The sequence below is a fragment of the Berkeleyomyces rouxiae genome (assembly GCF_048999995.1).
Source record: "Berkeleyomyces rouxiae strain 22BRR77 chromosome Unknown BrBRR77_ptg000003l, whole genome shotgun sequence".
Taxonomy (NCBI): domain Eukaryota; kingdom Fungi; phylum Ascomycota; class Sordariomycetes; order Microascales; family Ceratocystidaceae; genus Berkeleyomyces; species Berkeleyomyces rouxiae.
This window is the reverse complement of record NW_027396493.1, coordinates 38,532-63,118: the sequence shown is the minus strand read 5'-3', so window position 1 is coordinate 63,118 and position 24,587 is coordinate 38,532. Positions and strand designations below refer to the sequence as shown.

The window sequence follows — 24,587 nt, the reverse complement described above, 5'->3', positions numbered from 1 at the left end:
CTCAAAGTCATTCTTTTCTTCTATTTCTCTCTTCAAACTCGGTTTTCGTGGACCAAGAACAAACATTGGCATCGGTCGCAGTCTTTCTCTCTCACGTAACCGAGCTCTTGATTCCCCACCATCTCGTTTTCTCGCCCTCCCAGAAACTTGCACAAGGCTAAGCAACCAATGCAAGGTTGAGTGCCTCTTAAAAAAAAAACCTTGTCCCTGGAACGAGAAAAAAAGAGGGATCCAAGCGACAAGAAAAAAGGAAGACATCACATCTTCAGAGCACCCAAAATCGGCCCCGCAAAGAGAAGCGAAAACGGACGGAGCCGACATATCGGATCGTCAACTGCAACTGCCCAACACTCCCTTACACCTTTCTAGGGGTCCGCCCACGTTCTCCGGCAATTACCCAGTATTCACAACATCCGCAGCAGTTCCCGCCACCCGTCATGATCGCCGTCAACGAGGTCGCCGTAATGTCCCCTCCTCCGGCCCCTGTGCCGTCGCAAGATCCATACGTCCTCCCGCTACGGAGCACCGAGGCCGCATCCCCACTCGCCTCACCTCTGACTCCACTGTCGCCGCTGCCCAAGACAGGCCCGCTGCAAATGAAGCCGAAGATGGCGCTGGAGCTGCTAGTAGACGTCGTTGACATGCTATTACACAACCACCTGGACATACCACCAAGCCCACACGACCCAACGGCAATAATGACCAACATGCGCGGAATGGAGGCTGAGAAGGTGCAAATCATCCGCTCCAACTCCGAGCGGGACCTAGCACGCATGCGCCAACTCGCACTAAAGGAAGAGCAGACGCAGAGAGCCGCCCAGGAACAACGGCACCAAGAGCATGACCAACGACAGCACGAGAAGCAGCCGCCAGAGAGTCTGTCGCAGGATCAACTACACAACACCGCCACGAACCAAGATTCGCAAGATGCGTCGCAAGAGCGACAGACACCAGCAGACGCCGATCCCACTCTCAACGTGCCCGCTCCTCACTCCTTCTCAGCCCAACATAACGCCATTACACGACGATTCTACAGCAAGCATCCGCCGCAAATTACCGCGCGTGACTATCTCGGCCGGCTACACAAATACTGCACACACAGTAGTGGCGTTTACATCTGGACGGCGCTGACGCTCTTCCGCCTGGCGCGCATCGAGGGTACTATGCAGGTTACTACGCGAAACGTGCATCGGCTACTCTTGGCTGCGCTGGACGTAGCGAGCAAAGCACTAGAAGATCACTCATGGCCGCACGCACGTATTGCCCAGGTTGGCGGTGTTAAGAGCGGCGAGCTGACGCGGTTGGAGGTGAGCTTTTGCTTCCTAAGCAACTTTGAGCTACAGACAACAACGGAGAGAATGGCGGATGGCTTGGTGGAGATGCAAAAGGCTCTGAATGCTTGGAAGGCAAGTGAGAGGGAGCCAGACAGGAGTGACGGGAGGAGCATAGAATCATGAAGCAGGGAAGCGAGACGGAAACACGGAAGCCATGGGAGAAACACAACAGGGGGTTGTGACAGGCGATGGTGGGCGAGGAAACAGAGGTTCGGGAGACATGGGCGTTTACGAGCCTAGAAGCGACAGCATGTATCTTGTGTCCAAGGAACTATGGATACCGTCTGTATTAGTAGCTTCAACAATACTTGTCGGTGCTCACTATTGTGTTGCACGACTTGTTTCAAGATTGTCAGTCAAAGCAACACACAACCCTTGCAATGAGTAGGTGGTAACCCTTACCCTGTGAACGGTGGCGCTTGATTGGCTACACGGTCTCTTACGTCAGTGGGTCTGGGCCAGTAAACAATTTTTATGGTGACCTCGAGATGAGACGACGTAAAGGATGATTCAGCTTCAAGACACTGTCGAAACTTGCAGGCGTTAGCTGATCTGCCGACCAACGGGGTGACTGACTTTGCACAGGTCTGTCTGGTTCAACGAGAGCTTGCTTGAAATCATCAAGATTGGGCATCACGACACCACGCTTATTCGCTTTTTTGCTTGTTCTTGCTTGTGATTCTATTTACTGCATCCCTTTTCTTCCCTTCCCTTCCTTTCGAACGCAATATACGGATTCTAGTTCATTTGGAGCTCTTCGTGCAACTCCGTTGTTGTTCTGATCCCTAGCTTCCTCGCTTGGCAGTTTATCCCCTGTGAAGCATTTTCTTCCGCCCCAAAAGAGTCGCCACTGCTAGTTATACATAATATAATACTCGCTGCAGTTAACACGACACCACCTCGCCAATCCTGTCCTTTCAGCTCCAGCGATCACTGTGACCTCAGCTGCGCTCGCGTCACTCGAACTTCTTTGTCTGTCATCCTTGTGGGCCTTTAGATACGCCTTTGACTACAGCTAGACGCGATAGTCCCCTCCACAGTTAATATACGGCTACAAAATGGCTGTGGCTTCCTCAAATTCGCGGTCAGCGACTCCCACCAACGCGCTAGCCACTTCGAAACGGGCCATGACCCGGAAGATGAAGCAAACAACATCGCGCTCCGGCTCCTTGATCATGCGCGTCTTTGGACTAACAGCAAGGTAAGAATCAGCGCAAAAGTTTGGCTGGCGGTGGACTTTAAAAGGGAAGGAGACAAAAACCTATGGAGACGGACTTTTTCTGAAAAAGGCGACACCGACTGCTCGAGAAGAAGTCGCGATATTGGGAAAGAGCGAAGAGTTTTGCTCAGGGTCCCACCTTCCACGGCATCTTCGAGCCCCCGCTTCGAGCTGCCTTCATCTCGCCCTCATCTCACCTTTTTCCCAATCTCTTCTCTTTGGTTTCTCTTTCCTCATCCCATCTCAATACCCACCGCCGAAACAATGCCTCATCACTCTCGCCTCTGCCCCTCGCTGACATCGCTTTCTAGGCTTTTTGCTTGGTACGCCATAATAACCATCATCTTTCGGTGCCCTACGTCCCTTCGCGACAATCACAAGCTCCCCCAGATTTGCGAGCCGTGTTTCCGGCTCCGCTCCTCGGTAACGCCATATGTCGAGCCCTACTACACTGCACACATAGAGCCGTACGTAAAAATCGCTGTGCCATACTACAAATCGGCCGACACATTTGTGCTCACGCCGGCACGCAGCTACGCTGCGAGAACCATCGGCCCCCGCCTTGAGCAAGTCAGTCAGCTCACCACTGCTAAATACGATGAATTGATACGCCCGTGGCTAGTCCAGTACGAGGTCCAGGCTCGTCAGCATTATGATGAGCAGGTTGCTCCTATCGTTCAGAAAACCACCGACACTTTGGCCCCATACTATACTCTTACCAAGGATAGCGCAGTTTACACTTATCATCAGTTGCTTGTCCCCGCATACATCACCTTTGAGCCGTATGCTCATGCATCGTACCAGGCCGCCTCTGATTTTACCAAGGAGACGGCCTTGCCCTCCGTTGCCTGGGCTCTGAACAAGGCATATTCATTCATGGACTCGGCGATATGGCCACACATTAAAGTTGTTTACATAAACAATGTAGAGCCCCAGTTAGCTCGCATCGGCAAACGTTTAGGTCGATACAAGGGAAAGCAGGGTCTCCACAAGGCTAAGACCACACATAGTTCACGATCCTCTACCTCGTAAGCTAATGTAAATAACTCCGAAACCATGACATCGACACTAACCCACTCTAGTGAAGCCAAAACCTCGTCTTTTATCAAACCGCCCCAAAAGCCGGCCTCAAAGACTCCTTCGCCTGCTACCGATAAAGCTGCCGCCACTACTGCTTCCAATTCACACCCAACTGGCCACCACAACATGCAGTACTCCCATCCTTCCATGATCGAGGCTCCGGAGGCTTCCGAAAACGAGTCTGAGCTCCGCCATAACGCGCGTCTTCAGGTTGCTGCTGACCTTAGAGAATGGCAAGAGCGCTTTTCCAAGGCTGCCGATGAAGGGGCTGCCGAGATTGATAGTCTTATTCGTGGTGTGACACAAGATATTCTCAGTTCACAGCTCATGGAAGCTGGCCATAGCTTGGTTCAACAGCTTAGTGAGATTATCGAATCCGAGACCCAGTTCCTCAAGAGCCAAGTGGTGTTGGCCGTGCAGCAAAAAAACACCGAGTACTCTGACCTTGAGCTTTTCAATACCCATGTTGCAACTCTGGTACGCCAAACTGGCATTGCCATAAAGTCACAAGCCGAGGAGGTCCGAATCTGGCGTGAAGAATTTGACACGCAGCTGCAAGCCGCTATTACTGAGAATGCTGACACGCACTTCAAAACTCTTGATACTATGCGTGACCTTGCTTTACAGAAGATTGGTATGAAGTGGGCGTGGATGGATGGGATTACCTACAAAGATTGGGCTAAATACCACGACCTTCGTGCACGCTTTGACGAATGGACTGATGACCTTAAGGCCATGATCGTCACCCACTCCGATCTCAGCATGACTCAAGACTACGCCAACATTGTTGAAGACCAGGCTATGGACTTGGCGCGCGCCGCAGTGAAACAGCTGGCTGAAATTAAGGAGGTTGCGGCTGCCAAGTTCTCTCATGACGATAACACCGATGATTTTGACCTGGATTCAGTGTACCAACGGGCCGAAGAAAAGGCTGCGGCGGAGGCTGCCGCTGAAGCTGAAAGATTGGCCGAGGAAGCTGCTCAAGCAGAGACAACAGAAAGAGCTGCCGCTGAGCAGGCTGCTGAAAGTGAGGCTACTGCTAAGCTTATTAGAGAGGCTGAATCCGACATCGCGCTTGAGGAAGAGGCCATGTTCAATACGCAAGTCGAGCACCATGAACCTTTGAGCACAGGCAGCGAGTTGGCTGATGAATCGACCGTCAAGGACGAGGTGACAGAGCCATCATCTGCTGTTCAGTCTCACTTTGATGACAAGAGTGAGCTGTAAACAGATCGAGACAAGAACGGTATTACGGCCTTTATCTGGCTGCCCCTTTCATCATATGTTTCTCTATCACCTCAAAACTTTTACCCTGAATCGTCCATTGTCTTTTATTTGTATACTATTTCTATTGCCTCGTTGCTTTTTTTCCTTTAACTTTTTATTAGGGCCGTTTGTCTTCATTTTTCTTTGTCATGTATTTGCCGATACGGAGGAGTTTAGGTTTTATTTTCCTCTTGATTATTCTCCGTCTCTTGACTGGATACAATACCCACCATGGACTTCTCGTCTTGGCTTAATTCCATGTCTGAACAAACTCCTCTCGCTTTTCCCCGCCCGCGTTTCTACCAATGTTGACGTTTGAAATCATCTCCTCCATTTCCTTTAATTCTTTCCCCATCCAGGCTAGACTCTCCGACATTCCCGGATCCGGTAGCCCGACGTCGCCAAATGGGTACTCAGTCTTGAAATGGCCCAGGAGCAAGTTAATGTCTTTTTTCGAATCGGCAAGAGCATGTGCAACACTGCTCTCAAAGCTCGCTTGCGCATTTTGTGCGACACCAAGGGTTGTCCATGTGCGCTTTGCCGTTGCTTCTGCCACGGTCTTGAGCAACCGGTGATCAACTATTGTGCTTTCAGAGGTGATGGAGGAATCAGGTACTTGGACACCAAGGATATGGAGAGCCTGTTCCATCGGCGTCTCAGCTGCTGAGGAGCGCCGCCTGCGATGTACGTGGCCGGGAGTCGCTGGATCTATGGGGTTTCGTCTGCCGTTAGGCCTCACTGGCGACATGGTTGAAATTGGCTGGGGGCTGTTTTGTTCTTCCAGCCCAGGCAGTGGTGGTACTGGAGTGGAAAGCTCAAGCTGGGCCATGTCTGCCAAAAGGAGCGCTGTGGCACAATGGGCTTGAAGTGAGCCGAATCTGTCTTGCAGGTGTTCCATGCGATGCAGCATATGTTCGAAGCAGTCATTTGTCTGTAGAAGTCAGCATGGCTTTTTACTTAGTAGTACGCCATGATAGTAATTGTCATATAAAATCGTGGCTTTCATCACTTACATATCGCAGTCCTGCTGCTGTGTGGCGCTTCTCAGCATCGTGGCGCTCCCGCAACAGCCTTGTAGAAGGCTCCAAATAGGTGTTCTCAACCGCCATCTGCGCTACCGGCAAGATCTCCGTGTACAGAGACTCAACCTCGGCCTGTAGCGCCTCAGTCGACTCCAGTTCATCGGCACCAGCACCGGTAGCTGCCATGGGCGAGCTTAATCCGTCAAGATACACGCGATCCAGCCGTGTGCGCTCCAGCTCGACCGTTGTCTTGATAAGCCTAGGCAAAACCACTTATTAGCACCGCTCTCGCTTGTTTCGGCACGCCAGCCATGCCATAGGGACGTACCGGATTGCTGCCTCGTTCAGCTTTTCTGCCGCCTTGTCTGCCTCCGCTTGCCCCTCAGCGCCGCCGACTAGCGTGCGCGCGAGTTGCTCCAGCCCATACAACACGCGGTCGTCGGCCTCGTTGGCCTGCGCGACTGTCTGAGCCATGATCGCAGCTGCGTGGCCGCTTGTGGCGCGCGCTTCGCTGGCCTTTTGCGCGGCGATTGCTTGGGCGTCCTGAAGCTGCGTGCGGGCGGCGGCGATGGCGGCGGTCCGGCGCTGGGTTTGGGCGGTGGCGGGACGAGAGGCCTGGGTGGAGGCGTTGGTGGCTTGCCATCTGGTGAGTTTGGAGAGGGCAGTTTGCTGGGCTTGGAGGGTGTGGGTGTGCTGGGCTAGTTTGGCGGTGGATTGAGTTAGAGTGTGGATGGCAGCAATGAGCTCAGATTCGCCAAAGGTTGCGAGGCCTGGAGAAGAAAGGTCTTCTGAGGCGGCCAATCTATCCACGGTCCCGGACTCTTGCAGTGCGGAGTATCTACGTAAAGCTTAGAGATACGAATTTGTTTCGAGAGAAGAATGAATATATATATATAAACTTACGCTGCAAGCTCATCCGTAGTGAGAAGGTTGTCTTTGTTCAGATTCAGTTCAGCCCAGTTCATGAAATGATTGTCTTTGAGAAGAGCCTGAAGCCGAGAAGTACTCAGTCCGAGATTGTAGTCTCGAGAGATGCGCTCAAGAGTCCGGAGATCCATTTTGTTGCAGCGGAAACAAAACAATTGGGAACATGCGAGCATGTGAAGTTCGGGGCGAGTGTAGTTGCAACCATCGAGACAACCAAACATACAAGTTCGGGGCTCACACGCCCTGCAGCTGGTGGCAGCTGGCAGCTGGCAGCGACGACAGGTTACACAGGCATTCGCTCACTAAATCCGAGTGTCTCGGCGTCAATCTGTTAGAGTGTTTCACTCCCCGCCGCTTTAGTTTGCGACGTCGTCTCTTCAAACGAGCTTAATGGGCTAGGAAGGTTCAAGCGTCGAGATAGGCCAAGACATGCTCTTGTGCCACAGATCGCGACTGGTGATGGGGGGAGAGATGCATCGCCAAAGCGAGGAGATCAACCTGTTGTTGTGAGGAATGGATAGTTGCTGGCTCGTGGAAGCTGAGACGGCTTTGGTAGACATTTTCTCCGTTAAGGGAATCAACTCTTCTTAACCCAGATAGCTCTTGATTTGTTGCGTTTAATCTCGGGCCCCAAAGAGAGCTGGGCTGGACGTATAAGATGAACAGGAGTCCGAGACTCTGAATGCTTCTGAAAGTCTGTCTATGCCTCCATCTTTGCTGCTTCTATGGAGGGTGTGAAGAACAAGAAAGCTAGACCGATTTTTATATGGATATATTGGACTTTGACCATGATACCTTTTACCGCCATGAAACCATCTTTATATATTCGTCTTGCTGACCAGATGCGACATGTCTGTTCAGTCGTGCCGTTAACTTTGAAGAATATAGGTAGCCTTGTCATCATATATTGTGCTTGCCAACTACTCATTTGCTTGTTGGCATTGCTTCTACAACCTCTCGACCTGGAGTACCTCTCGCCTATTATCTCGATGGCCTTTCTTTTCATGATATTTACAATAGCCACACGGCTCTTCCCGAAGCTTAACGCATGGTATAGAAGGGGCTTTCAAGAAAAGGTTAGTTTAAAAATACACACACAACTAGTCTCATTTCCATGTGTAATATATAGCTGACCTCGAGTTAAAGGTCGAAACCATCAACCGAAATATTGGGATAGGATTTGCTATCCCGCTACTAAAGATCTTCTCGAGACACTTCTTAGATGCATCTGAAGCTACACGAGTTGTCGCTGCTTTCTGTAAGTTCTACAGAGCAGACATTGGGCGTGTGTCAAGATCTTCGCAGCTGACTCTCTTTTCTAGTTTTTACAAGCGTGGTTTTCTGGCCCCTCCTCTTGGTAACCGGCTACGCTCTTCTTATCACGCTTTCAAGCGTCTTGATCTACTGGAGACCAACACCAGAGCATCAACAAGACAAAGAAGACATGAATCTCGCGGCAGATCCCGAGCCAGACGCTACAAGTGGCGGCAGGGAACCCAGACTTGAACAAGTACAGTCCCTTTTTGAAGTTATTCTCTTGTTCTTGCTGCTCGTTATTGGTCTTTCTACCTTTAAACAGACTTCGTTCATCCTTGACTTGGCAATGGTTACGCTTTTCTGGCTAGCATCGACGACTGCTCAAGCTTCGGTTCCTGAGAGGCACGTGTTCCTCCGCGCCGTTGCAAATCCTGTAATTGGAACGTTGTTAGGACTGATGATTTATTTGCGGCTGGTGATGGATGTCACTCGACAGCCTCTGGATTCAATTGCCCAGAGATTTAGTAGCGGAACATCGCCATTCGACTTGTTGTGCGGCATTTTGGGTTACGCCGACGCCAATCCACAAGACGTTCCGGGGGCTGGTGACCTGGCGAAGTCTGTCCTCGACGTTGGTATCATTATTTGGGCCTTTAAACTCCACGAATGCCGCAATGCTTTATTCTCACGTCTAGGGCTTCTGGTCCTAGTCTTTGCTTGTCTCGCAGCACTTTTAAATCTCATACTGGCGCCTGTCTTGGCTCGTTTGATGGGGCTTTCCATTGCGGACTCATTGTCATTTGCTGCTCGTTGCGCTACACTTGCTTTGGCACAGCCTGCGATGGGTTTGCTAGGGGGCGACGAAACGCTGAATGCTGTCATAGTGGTGACCAACGGGATACTAGGTCAGATCATGTACCCATTTTTATGGCGATACTTTTCTTGGTTTTCACGTGGAGTCTATCATGGAGATGATTTGGTCAAGGCGGCTACTATTGGAGGGACTATAGGTATCAATGGGATGGCGCTGGGTGTATCTCATCTCTATGGGCAGAATAGCCAAGCGGCACCCTACTCAGTGCTAACAATGGCGACATTTGGAGTAACAACGGTGGTTCTGCTTTACAGCGAAGAGGTGAGAGGGTGGGTAGTGGGTGCCGTAGAAGGCGTTAGTAGGTAAAGCTCTAGTGATTAAATGAGGGCATCAGTCACGTATAATAGAGGCAGAAAGCGCAACTTGACGATTAACATGTAGCAAAAGCTTTCTGATATAGAGACGACTTGAGCTGCCTGACAAACTATGACGTAGCTTAACCTAGGCTGTATGTCGTGTTAGCAATAGTCCCAAGTGTCAAAAAGAAATAATGACGCATGAGGTCACTTACCGCTCAATCAAGTGCAGACCGCTGGGGGTGTCTACAATGCTACTCATCTCGCCCGGCTTTAGGGCAAAGGCCACCTCCTCAAACTCGCGCTGCATGTCGCCCTTGGAGAACACGCCGAGATCGCCCTGCTTGCGCGCGCTGCTGCAGTCGCTGACCTGCGCCGCCAGATCGCCCAGCGTTGTGCGGCCGGCGCGGATATCGGCCTCGTAGCCCTTGAGGATCACCTCGGCCTCAGCCTTGCTGCGCGTGATGTTGGCCTCGCGCCAGCTGGACGGGCGCCGGCTTCCTGCGTGCTTGACCAGCAGATGCGACGCCCACACCTTGCCGGCGGGGACCTGGAAGCTTCCGGCGCTGGCTCCCGATCCGGGACCGGCTGCGGCTCCACCGTTGCTGCTGCTGAAGGCTTCCATGTAGCGTGCCAGCTTGTCGACATCACTGCCAGTTGGGGGATCCCAGCGCGAGTCGCGCGTCACAGTGTTGAAGTAGTAGGGCAGCTGCTTGCTCTTACTATGGCGGACCTCCCAGTCCAGGGGCAGGCCGGTTTCTTGGTTGACGTCCTAGCAGTGAGCAACAAAGACGAGAATTAGTGAGCGACTTGGTTACAGGCGAGGTCTGCTAAACCAGGAGACCAGTGGTGCTGATTCAAACAGCTGCCAGCCAGCCCACTTACGCCAGGCATCGTGTTGCGTATAAATGTAGACTAGTGAGTACAGAAGACCACAATACTGGTGAGCTTTTTTCTTCTTGGGTGGGCGGAGAGGTTCCCTTGCGAGTGTTGCCTTCCAGTGATGTGGCGTGGCCATGAAGCACGGGCAAAGGGCATGGCATAACAATGCATAACCCTGACAGTGGTGGTGGTTTAATAACCCTAACTAGGCATGGGCCCACAGAGGCCGTGACCCACTCGCATCGCGCTTAGCGCGGATCCAGCCAGCATTATAATTGCGACAAGGCTGGTCCACCATGGCTTCAAGCATCTCTACTTGCAATGCATAATTCACACACGACTATCCCGCAGATCGCCCCGGCTCTTTCGTTATTTTCCGCACCATCATAGCTACCGCCCGCGCCATGTCATCTCCCGCCCAGTCGACCGATTCCTATCCCGAGGCCAAGCCGCAGGCGGATATCGCCTACCGCTTCTGCAGCGAATGCTCCAACACGCTGTATCCCAAGGAGGATGCCCAGCGCCGCGTGCTCATGTTTACGTGCCGCACATGCGAACACACAGAGGCGGCCGAGAGCGCGTGCGTGTTCCGAAACGTGCTCAACAATGTGGTCGGAGAGACGGCCGGAGTCACGCAAGACGTCGGTTCAGACCCGACCCTGCCGCGTTCCAACAAGCAGTGCCCGGAGTGCTCGCATCCCGAGGCTGTGTTCTTCCAGTCGCAGCAGCGCAGTGCAGAGACTGGAATGGTGAGAGATCCTTTGCTGCATGCTCCTGCTCATAGACGCCTGTCTAACCGTGTATCCTATCCTCCTAGAAACTGTTCTACGTGTGCTGCGACTGCGGTCATATTTTCCAGTAAACACGGGCGGGTGCAATGGAACAGAGAGCTTTTGATTTTACTGTGGCGTTTGAGGAGTTTTCAAGTTGTGTTGACTAGGAATAATGGAATCTCGCGTTTATCAAGAGGTGTATAGCAGCCATGTGACGCGCGAGACAACAAGGCCATCTTGATATGAAATATGTGACATTGTGATGTTTGTTTTGTATTGTACACACGCTCCTTTGCCGAGGAGCATCTGGCAGAAGGCCCAAAGGAGAGCCGACTGGCGAGGAAAAGAAAGAAATAAGAACAACCGCAAACTGAACGCCGCGAAGCCTCCTTTTCAAAGACGCTTCAATATATGAATACAAGTCATGGGCACACATAGATCAGTCTCTTTTGACCAATCAACCATGCTGTTGGCCCCCTCCCCCTCTGTTAAAACACAGACAAGCCAAGGGCCCGTTTTCTATGCCTGCAGCGGCGCCATGGACAAGATCTTGCTCCACTTCTTCCGGCGCAGCTCCTGGCCGACGACGCCGTTGATACGAGAACCAACGGGGTCTCCGGCCTTGTTAATCAGAACACAGGCGTTGTCGTCGAACCGGACTACGCTGCCGTCGGGACGTTGCGACATCTGACGGGTGCGGACCACGACGGCGTGTCTCATGTCGCCGCGCTTGACCTTGTTGGCCATGGTAGTGCCCGATTCAGAGGAGCCACGCTGTTTCTGCACGACGACGACGAGGCGGTCACCTAGAGTACAGACCGGAGTTAGCAGTTGTAGGGCTGAGAGCGAGTGGTTTGGCATCGGGGCAGGGTCGCGGATGGGGGTCACGAGAGCGAGACAGAGAGGAGCAGAGGAGGATCCGGAGCTCAAAAGCTGACGTGGCTTAAAAAATGAGCGTACCAATGCGAGCATGTCGCTTCTGGCCGACGACCATGGCGCACTCGACCAGGGCAGCGCCCGAATTGTCAATGCAGTTGAGGATAGTCTGTAGAGCATTGGTTAGAACCACGGCATACGCAGGGTGGGAGGATCAACCTCGCCACGAATTGGCTGCTTAGGGCACTGACTTTTAATTGAATCATGGAGGGCGGCTTGTTTTCTCGCACACGAACACGGCAGCAAGGCTTTCGCTTACGGGCTAGCCACAAATGAAGCCATCACCAACTAAACTCACCCTGTGGACATCCCAAGCTTTTCAGTGGGGCGCAAGGCTCCCAGCTGCTCTGCACCTTCTGGCCAGCTGTCGGTCAGCTGTCAGCAGCACGGCTCTCTTGCAGCGGCAAGGGCCATTCTCTGACAAATTGTGGCAGCTGGCAGAGGCTGAGTGTGTAACCCCTGGCACCCGAGCCGCCGCGGCCGCCGCATCGTCTCTCCTTCCGCAAATGATTGGGGCAGTTGCGTGATGTCGGGCGGATTTGATGGTGTTTTGCCTGACGTAGGTACCTGCCTTGTGCTTTGCAGCTGTCGAAGTTGCTTCCCAGGAGATTGTTTCCTTTCAAACGACTGGCCCTTTTTTATTTTTGACTAGCAAGCAGCAGAATTATCTGAGCACATGCACATTTCATTTAATCTTTTGAAGGTTGAAATCCCCCCATCTTGAACTTCTCCCTTTACACATTCTTTTCCAGCTAGTATTAAAGTTGTTGTCGATCTCGACGTCTGGAATTCTTTCGATTTTTTTCCCCATTCAATCTTTTTATCCTGCCGTCTGCTTCTTGCTGACCAACTCTGTGATTTTTCTTTCCCATCAAAAAGAAGTAATTTCCCTTGTCATTTGTGCAACGTCACGCTCGCTGCAGTTGCCTTTACCACTTCCTGCCAATTGCGCCGACTTTCTCGGTTCCTAGAGTCCCCTGTGTTGATTCACACGAGCACCGCCTCGGCTCCTCTCTCAAAATCACAACAAACCTCTAAGTTTCGACTCCCATTCGACCTCAGCATGGCGCGCAAAGCCGCGTCAACTCTTGCTAGCAAGAAGCCAGTTTTGACACTGGCGCAAATATCGGCCTACGACGACATTCTCACCGACGCTCTCATTGACCATGTACGGCCGATCTTCCCCGGGAGCGCGTCTCCACGCCAGCACCCGCACCCGCACTCGTCTCTTATCACTTGGAAATGCTAACGCCGTAGGCCTCACTTCACGCGCCTCGCATCAGGCCTTTTACTGGACCATAGTACCCAAGAACCGACCGTCGTACCACCCGTCGCGCGGGACACGCGAGGCAGAAATCTCAAACATCATTACGCATGAAATTATCGTCAAGAACAATCTCGACAGCGCCGAGCGCCGTCTGCTCGAGACCGCCGGCTTGCGCAAATTCTACAATAGCCTGCGAACCGATGCCGAAAAAGCCAACTTCCGTGCCCATATGCGCCGCTATATGAATTTATACTGTGTCGATTGCCCGTGGGAGGTCAACAGCACAAACAGATACACAATCATTAGTCACGAGGCGGCAATCACGGCGCGTCGATTTATCCGTCGCAACGAGACTATCAAGTATCTGTCCGGCATCCAAGTAGTCATGACACCCGACGAAGAGCGCGAAATTTCGGTGCGCAAGAAGGATTTCAGTGTGGTGGTGTCGGCGCGTAGCAAGTGCGCGTCGCTATTCATGGGCCCGGCGCGTTTTGCAAATCACGACTGTGCTGCCAACGCGAAGCTCATGACCACGAGCCAATCGGGGATCGAGATTGTAGCGACACGCAATATTGATATCGGAGAGGAGATCACTGTTACATATAGTGCGAGCTACTTTGGCGAGAGAAACTGCGACTGCCTATGCAAAACGTGCGAAAACAATCTCCGCAATGGCTGGGCCCAGACTCCTGCTGCCGCTAGCTCAACAACAGAACTTTCCGGTGTAAAACCGAGCATTGAGGGCGGTGATCCACCAGCAGACGGGTACTCTCTACGGCGCAGAAGGCGACGCTGCGATGACGGCTCAGCCACTGCGTCACGGTCATCATCTGTGGCACTGGCAGTCACAGAGGATATTCGACCAAAAGTGTCACGTGGTGCGCGCCATCGCGCGGCTGCCAACGCCAGGGCCAGTACAGGCCTTGGAACGGGCACTAGCAGATCTCCAGAGGCCTCAGCAGATTTGAACAGACCAATGCTCAAACGCGGTCTCGGGCAACTGGAAACGCCGCCTGTGACGCCAGCAAAGAAAGCCAAAGCTGACGAAGAATGTGAGGGTGAAGTAGGCGCGACCCAAGTGGTGGTAGCCAATGCCCCGGCTGTTTCACTAGACATGGAGTCAAAAGAAACAGAAGTGATAATAGCAGCAGATGACAAACCGCCTGAGGCTACGACAGCAGCAGATGACAAACCGCCTGAGGCTACGACAGCAACAGATGAACAGCCACAGGAAGAGCCGGTGATCAATGCCGACGCCGACACTGCTCAAGAGCATGACACTATCCCACGCTTGCTTTCACCGGAGAGTCTTCCTGAGAGTGATGCTGTCGTCACGTCATCATCTTCATCAAAACAAAGCAAGCCCCCCTCCGTTATCCAGACCCCATTATCAAAGTCGACCAATCGACGCATCCCCGGGGACTATACGCTCACACCACTCTTACTCTGCGAGCCAGAAATGGCGTGGATCGCATGCACCATCTGCTCATCGTTCTTTGTACAGCAAAACGCGTATTACACTAAATCGTCATGCCCGCGCTGTGAACGCCACTCAAAGCTGTACGGCTTCATGTGGCCCAAGACACAGCCCGAAGGCCCACGCGACAAAGAAGAACGCGTGCTGGATCACCGTACGGTACACCGTTTTCTGCGTGCATCAGACGAACTGCGTGCTCGTGGCCGAAAGATCCAGTCTAGCCCGAGCCGAAGCTGCACAGGCACGAGCCTCGAGCAAAAGAATGAGGCGGAAAACGATGCGGAAGGGAGGGAAGTTGAGGCCGAGGCCCACGACTGAGTGAGAGGAAGGTTGTCAGTGGCCTAATCAAAGCCGTTGGTTCCGCCTGTTAAGGAGAAGGGGAGGGCATCAATTGTGGCCGGTTAATTGTGGAAATGACGTCACAAGGAACACGCTGCGTAGTAGTCGGTGTCAGTCGGAATAGCTGCTAATCATAATACCCGCAGCTCAGGCCAACCTATCAACGGCCCGCTCGGTCTGCAGAGTTTTCGTCGCTCCCCTCTTGCAAGTTTTTCACTTTGGGCTGCATATTGCATGCTGCATGGCGAATCCTTTGATCATGTTTGTGCAGTTAGTTCTAGCGTATGTATGTATGTACCACCTCAGAGGGAACAAAGGGCTGTTCTCTTCATCTCTGCATCATGCTGGCCATGTTTCATGTTCCGACTGGCTTGGTGCATTCATTCTGCGCCTAGCTGACTCCGTCCCAGCCCATGTGAAGTCGATTATATGCGTGCCGCTTTCTTTTCTTCTTCCTTTTATTTTTGGCACAACTTGTTACTGCACACGTGTGAAGATGCTGATACCTATGTTTTTTTTTCTTTTCTTGTTGTCTCCTCTTATTCTCCTCCTGTGCTATAGCGCTGCTCTATTGTATTTGAGGCCCGTCTGCTTAAGCGCCCAGTTTATTGTGTCCTGGCTCTCAATATTCTAACTCCGTGTCTTGACCGCCTTTTGGACTGTCCTTTTTTTTCCTTTTTCTTGCCAACAGAAAAGATCCCCATTGACTACACAAGATCGGATTTCAAAATGACACCCATAATGTTCATCTTACATGCATAGCTACATACTATAGTTAACTACCTGAAAAGACGAGTTTCTTCCACATAACTAACTATGCATGTCTTGGCTTGTTTCGGATTTTCATTCTTTATTTAACAACTCCATCTCGTAACTAACTGTGTTCTGGGGGTTGTCTTCTCTGGCGGTGAAGCAGTAATAAGGCAAGATGTCGATTACACACAGCACACCGTAACTGCAGCAATGTGTTCAATGTGTGCTCGTGATACTGATGGAGCTGATGGAGCTCTTTACATATATCACACGTCCTTTTTCTAGCATGCTATACTTGGGATCCAAGTTCTCCCCAAGTGTTGTTGTTTGATTGGGACTGGCCACCTGTTCGCTTTCCTGGCCGTCTGAGGTTTTGTGATGTGAGACCAAGGTCAGGGAGAACCAGGAATCTGGCTGCCTTCTTGGACTTTTCATTTTTTTTTTCATTTCTTTTTCAAGGAGATGTCAATGTGGCAACATGGCAGACGGCCTTTGATACTCTGCATTATTCACGACGAACCAAATCCACGAGCTAAGAGTCCAATATGCAATGCAGTGGCTAGGGGGCTGCTTATATTTCTCGTCTAGATTCAAGCAGCCAGGTACTTTGTGGGTGACTTTTATGACGTACGCTTGCTACAGCTACGCATCGCGCAGTTGGGTTGATCGCTCCAGCATCTTCAATGCTCCTCCACCGACTTGCAGCTGAGTGTGCGGAAGGCTCTTGTAGTCAACTACTTGTGTGCATATGTATAGCATCCTACCAGCATAACTGGATATTTATATGGCCCATGTCATGCATGCCACTTTCCTGCTCAGAGCGACGCTGGCCGCCCTATAGGAAGGAATCCCAGGCAAAAAAAACGCAGCGGCTAGTGAATCTCTAGTCGACGTAGGGTTGAAGTCGAAGCGCAGTCGGATGACAATCGTAAGCTGGCGTGGCCATGACATATCCTACAACTATAGTTAGTTACATGGTTGGTTGACTCGTTGTACAACCCAAACCGACAATTTGCCATTGTGCGACAGACATGACGAGACTTTGGCACCAAGCAGACCAGATCCAGGCCCCTGTGTTTTTGGCACAGGGCGTGTGATCCCCTGTAAGGTGGCAAATAACAGGGATTGTAGAAGACAATATAGAACAAAATTGTGGGCTTGGTCCAGTGGGCTTGAGCCCCAACAGGTGGGCGGCGGTGTCCTACATACATTGTATGTAACTCTATACACATGAAGTCCTATGTATAGCTAACTATTGGCCTGGTCTAGTCTAGCTCTGGCCTTCAGGCGAGGCCCATGGCTCTGACAGACTCAAGTCTAGGGCCGGGCCTTGGTTGGCGACCGAGAACGCTGTCATGAGCTACCAGCTTGCTAGCTCCATCCCTGTCCATGAATGTCATTGTCTAGCTGTCCCGTCTCCCGAGTTTTCTTTTTCCCTGGCTTCAGACGACTTGGCTCCCTGGTCCTTGCGAACAAGGTTTGGCCTCGTTTTCTTCTTCCTTGATTTCAAGTCCTCGTTAAAGCATCACAGAGGAGAACCACATTGCTATCTGCTATCCCGGCCCATCAAGGAGGACGAGGACTCGCGCTGGACAACACAGAAAGGCAAACAACAGCGAACACCAGGCCACCGCACATCTGACTGTATCTGAATCTCGCTACGCTCTTCCTAACCACTTTTTTTTTTTTTCACACAAAGGCCCCGAGCACAGTCCCATTCCTGGAATCTTTCATGGTTCTAGCACTACCGCACATCAGAATATCTCGGCTCGGGCCACCAAAGAAAAGAGCGACAAGGGCCACACACTTTCATTCCTATTTTAGTATTCCCGGCATTCTTTGTCTTTTTTTTTCTTTTTTGTTTTGGAGAAAACAAAGTGCATTCAGTACCCCACAAAGTTGAGTCATAGTTAGTTACAATGTATCAAGGAAGAAATTGTACTTTAAATTTATTGGAAAGAAAGATTTCGAAGGAAAATTGATTCTAACATGCGTTCGAAAACATCCGACTACAAGCAAATAACAACAGGCCTAAACTGCCTCAAATAGAACAGTCCTTCGTCAAAACAGAAATGAAAAGCAAAAAACAAGATTATGGTCGCCCATGAGTGTCGTCTTTATTGCGTGTTGCTCGTATCCATGCTTCATACCTCATGAAGCTGATGAACAAAACGTGTATATGGCCCAACATACGGGAAAAGCCGAGACCAACAAAATGTTGGTTTGTTCGCTTTTTTGTGTGTAGTTTTTTTTGTTGCTTTTCCTGATCAGAGAATATTTGGAGGAGGGGTAGACAGATGGGGGAAAAAAAGCCTGCCCCCGCCGAGTTTAAGTGTGCTTCGGACCCGAATGGAATGAAAAACAAAAAGATATCAAAGAAGCAGAAAAAAAAACCAAAAAGGAGGGGGGAATATGTGTCAGCGATGACAGAAGGGTATAGTGTATGGTGAAGTGAGAGACAGGAAAATGCAAAGGGAAGTGTATGTTGGGGGGAAAAACATGGGGGGAAAAATGAAATCGCAAGAAAGCCAGAAGCTAAGAAGAACAATGAAAAAATGACCAGGTTCAATATAGCCTTGTTCACCACGCCTGCGGCTGATTGGCGTTGAAGCGCGGTACAAAGCGACCCTTGAGTCTTTCGCGCAGTGCATCGTCTTCAAACTTTTGCTGCTGCTGCCAGAGTGGTGTTTCGTCATATGCTGGTGTCCGTGTGGAGCGCGGCTGTCTGGCATCGGTAGGCATACCGTTACCATTAGGACCAGAACCAAAGTCGAGGTGGCGCATCTGATCAGCAAGCATCAATTCATCCACAGGAATCTCGACCCCAGGTCGGACGTATTTGCTGCCAGACTTGGACGACTTGGAGACCTTGGGTGTGCTGGACGAGTTGGGAGAGTGGCCGCCAGCGCCCGGCTTGGATGAAGGGCCAATGGTGGTAGAAGAGGATGGTCCCACAGCCGTGCTGGCGTGTGAGCTCAAAGGAGTGCTGTTGGGGGAAGGGTAGGCAGGGCGACGGTTGATCTCGCGGTTATGGGCGGCAATACGAGAGTTTATGCGTAGGCGCCTCGTTTCTTCGTCCTCGTTGTCGGAAAACACCAGCGGGGCTTCATATGAGCGCTGCTGTTTGTTGTGGCGACGACGGCGACGTTCATCGTCATCAGGGCCAGTATTGGTTTCCTCATAGCGGGCCTTGGAAGAGGACCGCGCATTGCTGCTGTCGGCTGCTGTTTTCTTCAGGAGCATGCGCTCACGTTCACGAGCAATCTCGCGGCGGAGCTTGTGGCGGACACTCTGCTTGTGACGGTCGTCATCTTCGTCTTCACTGGCTTCACTGAGAGAAGAGTATGATGAAGTCGAGTAACGGCGGCTACGGGGGCGGCTTGCACCACGCTTCTTCTTCGCCTGTGTGTCCTTGTCCTTCAGGGCAGATGGGTTCATCTGACGCATTCGAGATTCGGACAGCGAAGGGGAAGTCTGCTGTGGCTGATGATGGGATAGGTTTGCGGTAGGCTTGGAGGACATGTTGGTAAATACAATGCTGGGTATATCTGCGACTGTTCGAGGAATATTTAACGCCGGTGAGGCTAGGGAGAGGCGGTAGCTACCACCTAATGGTGAATTAATGGGCTGGTAGTCTCGAGGGTGGCACTGGATGTTGTCAATTCCTCTGCCGTGACGCTTTGAATCTCCAGATACAGTAGCGTAATTCTGGGCCTGATGGTTGTTGATAGTTGGAGCCAAGTATGTTCTAGCCGGAGAAGGGATATTTGGGGTGTTCGACCGTTGGTGGGTATAATGGACAGAAGAGATGGGAGCTCCTGGAGCTAATGAAGGAGTTGGCACAGGCGGGAAGTGAATAGGAAGATTAAAAGGTTGAGGGCATACAATGCCTGTGTATTGATAGTGCGAGCAAGGCTCAAAATGAGTTGAGAAGTTGTGGGGAGAGGTAGAGAGAGGAGAAACGGATTGGATATATCTGCACATCGTAAGAGAAAGAAGAAGAAAAAAAAGAGAAGCAGAGGGAGACGTGGAAAATATAAAGGATTGACAAGGAATGGTTTTTTGTTTTTTGTCTGTTTTTGTGGTAGGATTCTTTTTTTGCTCTTTTTTTTGCTGGGACGGGACTGGGGTTGGTGGGTGGTGTGTGGTGTGTGTTTAGAGGGTAAATAAAACAAAGCCTATCCACGAGCGCCCAAAGTACAATCAATCAACACCAACCAACACTGCAAGCTCGCAGACTTTTGTTTGGGATAGTTGAATGGCTGAGGCGGGTTTTGCCGGAGGTCAAACGACCTGTTTGGTCTTGTCGTTGGCTGGGAACAAACCACAGGCGAGAGCGAAAGCGAGACTGGGAGCGAAAGAAAAAAAAATCTGGAAAAACGAGAGCGGCGTTTGGTTTCGTGGCCCCGTCACCTGGTGTTGATATGTCTCTCACTCCTGTGGGCTGAACAAAGCAGAGAAACCAACAAGAGAAAGAATAAGTGAAGGAAAATTGGGGGTGGAGGATTCCTTCAAGAGGGGTGTGTGCGTATGTATCCCTGAATGGCAGGGAGAAGACGGCTCTCTGACTATTCTCTACTATGGGGCCAGGAGGGCCTCAAGTAATATAATCCACAACTGGAGCTTTGCAAGCGTTTCGTGATGGACAGAAAGCTTAGCTTGGCTGTAATTGCACCAAGTCGAAAAGACACGGTTGGGACTTTGGATTAAAGGATAGAGTCAGAGTTCTTTTAAAATAAAAGGGCGGAAGTAGATCAAAGAGAGAATTAAGTGTGAGAAGCAAGTGTTGCAAAAGTGAAAGTCTAGACGACAAGAGTTGATATGAGGTCAAGAGTGTGAGCTGAGCTGATGGTTCAGAAAAGATGAACAATGAGATTTCAAAAAAAAAAAAAACATATAGGAGAATGATGAGGAGGGCTAGTGACTAACGGCAATGAAGGTGCCGGGAGTGGCAGGCATTTATAACGAGATCCGATTGTGTCAAATGACTGGCCGGACACCAGAACCGGTCTCATTCATGACGCTGGCTCTTTTCTGGCTTCGAACCATGGTCATGATGTAAAGCTCGCAGCATGAAGTCGACGAGATGGAAATCTCACCCCCCCCCCCTCCCCTCACCTTCACCCTGTTGTTTGCCCGTGAAGGCTACGCCGGCCAGTATGCCTAGCGTGGTTCAGGAAAAAATGGTCAGACCGGTGACAATGAGAGAAGAGATTAGGATCAGGGGGTTGAGTGTGTACATACACACAAGTATCGTGTCAAGGGGTTGCTTTAGGCTTGGGCCTGGAGGGTAAGAAGCATCCTGACACAAGTAGCCGCGCTGAACACCGCCCACAGCATAGAAAGAGAGTGTAGCTGTAGTTGAAAGAACGGAGAACCAGGAAATTGTGTATAACTAGTAAACTACTAAAACAGAGATCAACGCTACCAGCTCGTTACCATTTACCTTGTTAGCAGGATGGAATGGATCGGCGAGTTGTGAACAGGCTTGGTTAAGCTGGACCAGCCTTTGTCCAATAGCAAGGTTATAGCATGTAGCTGGCGGTTTTCTGGTAAGCTGGTCGCTTCATCCCAGTACAACAGCTCTCTACACCCACCCCTAAGCAGCAATGCTATGGCTGGATTTGTCAACTTTGGAAAGGTTTTTTGAACAAGTCACACCGTGACCTCACAAAGTGACTAGCACAAATTGCCCTTGTGTGGAGTGCAGCCCGGCCTGACTGAAAGTGGTACGCCACTTTTTGCTAGAATGCCATGATGTAGTTTGGTAGTTTGGTAGTTTGGCCGTGTGGACACGATGACATGGAAGCTGTAGTTGGATATCCGAGGTCCCGACTAGGATCATCCCAGTCAGCAAAGTCAATTCCGTGTGGGATGTCAACACAGCCAGCGCGCAGCTGATTCCAGCAAGTCAACTCGCGGCAAAGTTACTGCAGTGAAGCGCATTGCGCGCCGTAGTGCATTGCATACAGTGTGTGTATGCAATCTGATTCATGTACAGTACATATACATGCGTAGATAGTTATGTACGTAGTTGCAACTATGAAGAATAGGACGACAAGATTATTGGGCCCAAGAGCGGTAATGAACTGGCGATAGGGCTCGAAACATGGAGCAGACCAGCATCATTACAGCATATATCCAGCCTAGTCCACTTTAAGACAGTTAGTTGATCATGCAGAATGGAATGGGATCGTGTTGAAGTAAAATCATCATCATGTCGTCATCGTGAAGCAAGCGGAGAGCCGACCGGGGGGGGGTTAAGAAGTCGAAACAGAAACAAATCCGGGCGCCGTCAACACGGGTTTGTATGTTTAGAAACTCAGCACACGCCACAGTAATTGATGTCTAACTCTGGCTCATATGCGGGCCGGGCCTTGCTTGGGCGCAAGAGAGAAAAGAAAATTGCAGAACAGCGGTTACGAGACGTTGTGCAACTACCAACTGTCAAGTGCCAACTCGGAGAGCCAGCCTGGTCTAGATTGGGCAAGATTCCACCACATATTCTGATTTTGTCCGCAAACTTTGGTGCATGGTAGAGAAGGGTAGGGTCTGGAATCCACGTGTTCTGACACAAATTGACACACAGACAGGCACCACGAAAAATTAGGGCTCGTGCGATAGATTGCAACTGCAAGATCAGGGACGTTGAGTTACGCAAAAGTACATACTAATTATATCATCCCAGGCAACCGTAGGCAGCCAAACACAAAGTGCAGATTCAAGGCATCATCACCAGATGGTAGTAGTTGAGTAGGGCGAGATCAACCAATTAGCATGTGAAACCCAGACTGCATATAAAGATCCTAACTAGCCACATACATATGTACATATATATGTATAACTATCCACAATTAGTTAGTTAGTACAAGCTAGAAATCAGGACAGCCCATTGTTTGGTGTCTATTTTTGGCGGCTAGGCAGCACGCGAAAGTAAAAAACAAGAACTGTCAAAAGCGGAAAGCATTTCCAGAGGACAGCTGTAATATTATTCGCTGCTCGTTGTTCATTGTCATTGCCATACCCAACAGCACTGCTAGCAGCAAGAGGCAAACATGAAAAGAAAAGAAATCTGCCTTTGCATTCTGCCTCTTCATTATCTCTCCGTCATCTCTACATCATTGGGAATCATCGCCTCCTCTTGTTCTTGTTGAACTGGATGGAAAGGACATCCTGTATTCTCTTCTCTCTTTCTCTCTTCCCTCCTCTCTCCTCTTTTCTCTCTCCTCTATCCTCTCTCCCCTCTCCTCTATCCTCTCTCCCCTCTCACCCTTCCGTCTTCTTCATTTCACCCATGTTTCTGCTTATCGCTGTGTATCGCCATGCATGCGTGCCATGCTTGTCGCCGCCTAGACACCGTCACTCGGCCAGTCCTATTTAGTTCGCTGCCGAAATGACGTCGGCCTACCCGGTTTGTCACAGGGCAGACAGAATCAATGCTTGGAAGACAGCCATTCACGGTCTTTGCAAAAGACTGCATATCCCGCCAAAGACTGGCAACTCAATCGCGCTGTTGTAACCACCGGCAGCAAGCAGCCTGCCTGCGCTGTCATTTTGACAGAAAGTAATAACTATGCTTCTCCGTTCAATGACATCTCGGGGGCCGTTGCAGAAATCGATGCCAAAGTCCCGATGTCTCCGATGACTGAAAAAACACCATGGGCGTCATGATTGCTAGCAGTGAGACCAGATTGTATGCTGAATACCCTCAAGTCCAAATCCGTGCACGTGTATACAAGTATATAGATACATACACAGATGCACAGGACACAAGGCACATCTACTGAGTGTAACCTACCCGCAATGCTCCTCTGCTAGCATGCAGAAAACAGGCAGCCCGCAAGACCTTCCTGGAGTTTCTTTTTATCTTGGTTCTAACTGCTTACTCTAGCCTACCGTTGACCGTGTGCGTTGGCTAGTCCTCTCTCGTTTTGCTCGACTGTGCTTACCATCTCCGGCCAACTAGTAAACTATACGGACTTGACACCGACACACCGACATGCAGACACACCGGCCCTCTCACGCCCTGTGCATCCTACTAGAACTGTTCTCTGCAGCCCAACTTCCATCGCAGCCACTCCGCATTTGTGTTTTGTCCCTCCTCTTTCTCCGAGATGTTATACCAATGTAAGCACATTCCGAGCTGCGCTGTATCCTTCCATTCCACCCCTAAACAAGCCTTTTCTGCCTAAACTCGTAGCTCTCGGCCGGCTCGCCGCATGTTCGGCTGGCCAACCCAAATTTCGCAATTAATCTATATGACTAATTACCGAGAAGCATGACGCAGAAAAAGGGAAAAATAAGAGGCGAGCTTTGAAGGCAAGAACAACAACACTACTATCAATACCCGGGTGGCATTCGTATGACAAGGCATTGTCAGAAATGCACCTGCATCGCGCCTACACCGCGGAACTAGACAGGAGAGCCCTCGGGTCGCTACAGTGAAAGGGGAAGATCAACTGCTGTAGCATCATAGGCTTTCTAGGCTCTGCATACCTACATGCCTACATGCACGCCTTGTCTCAAAGTCGTCGCTTCTGATGTCCTGGTCTGGTGTGTCTAGCCAGTCTATGCACTTGGTACAGTGTATACATTGCCGGCGTCATGTCACATGCTTGCTCCCAGTTAACGACGAGTTGTTGTTAGCCATCTTCTAACTAGTTAGTTAGTTAGTTAACTGCATAACTGATAGGACTTGCGCCAAACGCGAGCACATGGCACTTCTCGCGCTGATTCACACGCCCCTCTCTCTGGCCTTTGGTCTTGTTTTCTTCTTTCCGCAGCTAGCTCCGCCTTGTCTGGACATGGCTCTAAACCTCCTCTCATTCCTGACTCTTCACATGTTTAATCTACAACTCGCTAGGGTATCGCCCACGAGATGCCGC

At 50.8% G+C, this 24,587-nt stretch overlaps 8 protein-coding genes across 8 annotated transcripts; 4 read left to right on the top strand and 4 right to left on the bottom strand.

Annotated features, from left to right (window-relative positions):
* Nucleotides 1-437: 437 nt before the first annotated feature.
* Nucleotides 438-4,860, top strand: BROUX77_003172 (uncharacterized protein; the record flags this gene model as incomplete). The annotated part of the gene is made up of 4 exons (XM_073747794.1): nt 438-1,307; nt 2,375-2,535; nt 2,865-3,581; nt 3,636-4,860. The coding sequence occupies 4 exons, from the start codon at nt 438-440 to the stop codon at nt 4,858-4,860; spliced, it is 2,973 nt and encodes a 990-aa protein (XP_073605597.1).
* Nucleotides 4,861-5,149: 289 nt separating this feature from the next.
* On the bottom strand, nt 5,150-6,979 carry BROUX77_003171 (uncharacterized protein; the record flags this gene model as incomplete). Its single annotated transcript, XM_073747793.1, has 4 exons — nt 5,150-5,830; nt 5,913-6,180; nt 6,250-6,759; nt 6,825-6,979. 4 exons carry the CDS (start codon nt 6,977-6,979, stop codon nt 5,150-5,152), a joined length of 1,614 nt encoding a protein of 537 aa, XP_073605596.1.
* An 858-nt stretch (nt 6,980-7,837) lies between these two features.
* Nucleotides 7,838-8,815, top strand: BROUX77_003170 (uncharacterized protein; the record flags this gene model as incomplete). The annotated part of the gene is made up of 4 exons (XM_073747792.1): nt 7,838-7,924; nt 7,995-8,106; nt 8,171-8,538; nt 8,801-8,815. The coding sequence occupies 4 exons, from the start codon at nt 7,838-7,840 to the stop codon at nt 8,813-8,815; spliced, it is 582 nt and encodes a 193-aa protein (XP_073605595.1).
* Nucleotides 8,816-9,415: 600 nt separating this feature from the next.
* Nucleotides 9,416-10,169, bottom strand: BROUX77_003169 (uncharacterized protein; the record flags this gene model as incomplete). Its single annotated transcript, XM_073747791.1, has 3 exons — nt 9,416-9,425; nt 9,491-10,047; nt 10,161-10,169. 3 exons carry the CDS (start codon nt 10,167-10,169, stop codon nt 9,416-9,418), a joined length of 576 nt encoding a protein of 191 aa, XP_073605594.1.
* A 392-nt stretch (nt 10,170-10,561) lies between these two features.
* Nucleotides 10,562-11,019, top strand: BROUX77_003168 (uncharacterized protein; the record flags this gene model as incomplete). Its single annotated transcript, XM_073747790.1, has 2 exons — nt 10,562-10,906; nt 10,975-11,019. 2 exons carry the CDS (start codon nt 10,562-10,564, stop codon nt 11,017-11,019), a joined length of 390 nt encoding a protein of 129 aa, XP_073605593.1.
* A 430-nt stretch (nt 11,020-11,449) lies between these two features.
* On the bottom strand, nt 11,450-12,072 carry BROUX77_003167 (uncharacterized protein; the record flags this gene model as incomplete). Its single annotated transcript, XM_073747788.1, has 3 exons — nt 11,450-11,736; nt 11,891-11,975; nt 12,058-12,072. The coding sequence occupies 3 exons, from the start codon at nt 12,070-12,072 to the stop codon at nt 11,450-11,452; spliced, it is 387 nt and encodes a 128-aa protein (XP_073605592.1).
* Nucleotides 12,073-12,929: 857 nt separating this feature from the next.
* BROUX77_003166 (uncharacterized protein) lies at nt 12,930-14,928 on the top strand (the record flags this gene model as incomplete). The annotated part of the gene is made up of 2 exons (XM_073747787.1): nt 12,930-13,034; nt 13,150-14,928. The coding sequence occupies 2 exons, from the start codon at nt 12,930-12,932 to the stop codon at nt 14,926-14,928; spliced, it is 1,884 nt and encodes a 627-aa protein (XP_073605591.1).
* A 3,354-nt stretch (nt 14,929-18,282) lies between these two features.
* BROUX77_003165 (uncharacterized protein) lies at nt 18,283-19,686 on the bottom strand (the record flags this gene model as incomplete). The annotated part of the gene is made up of 1 exon (XM_073747786.1): nt 18,283-19,686. One exon carries the CDS (start codon nt 19,684-19,686, stop codon nt 18,283-18,285), a length of 1,404 nt encoding a protein of 467 aa, XP_073605590.1.
* Between the last annotated feature and the right edge of the window lie 4,901 nt (nt 19,687-24,587).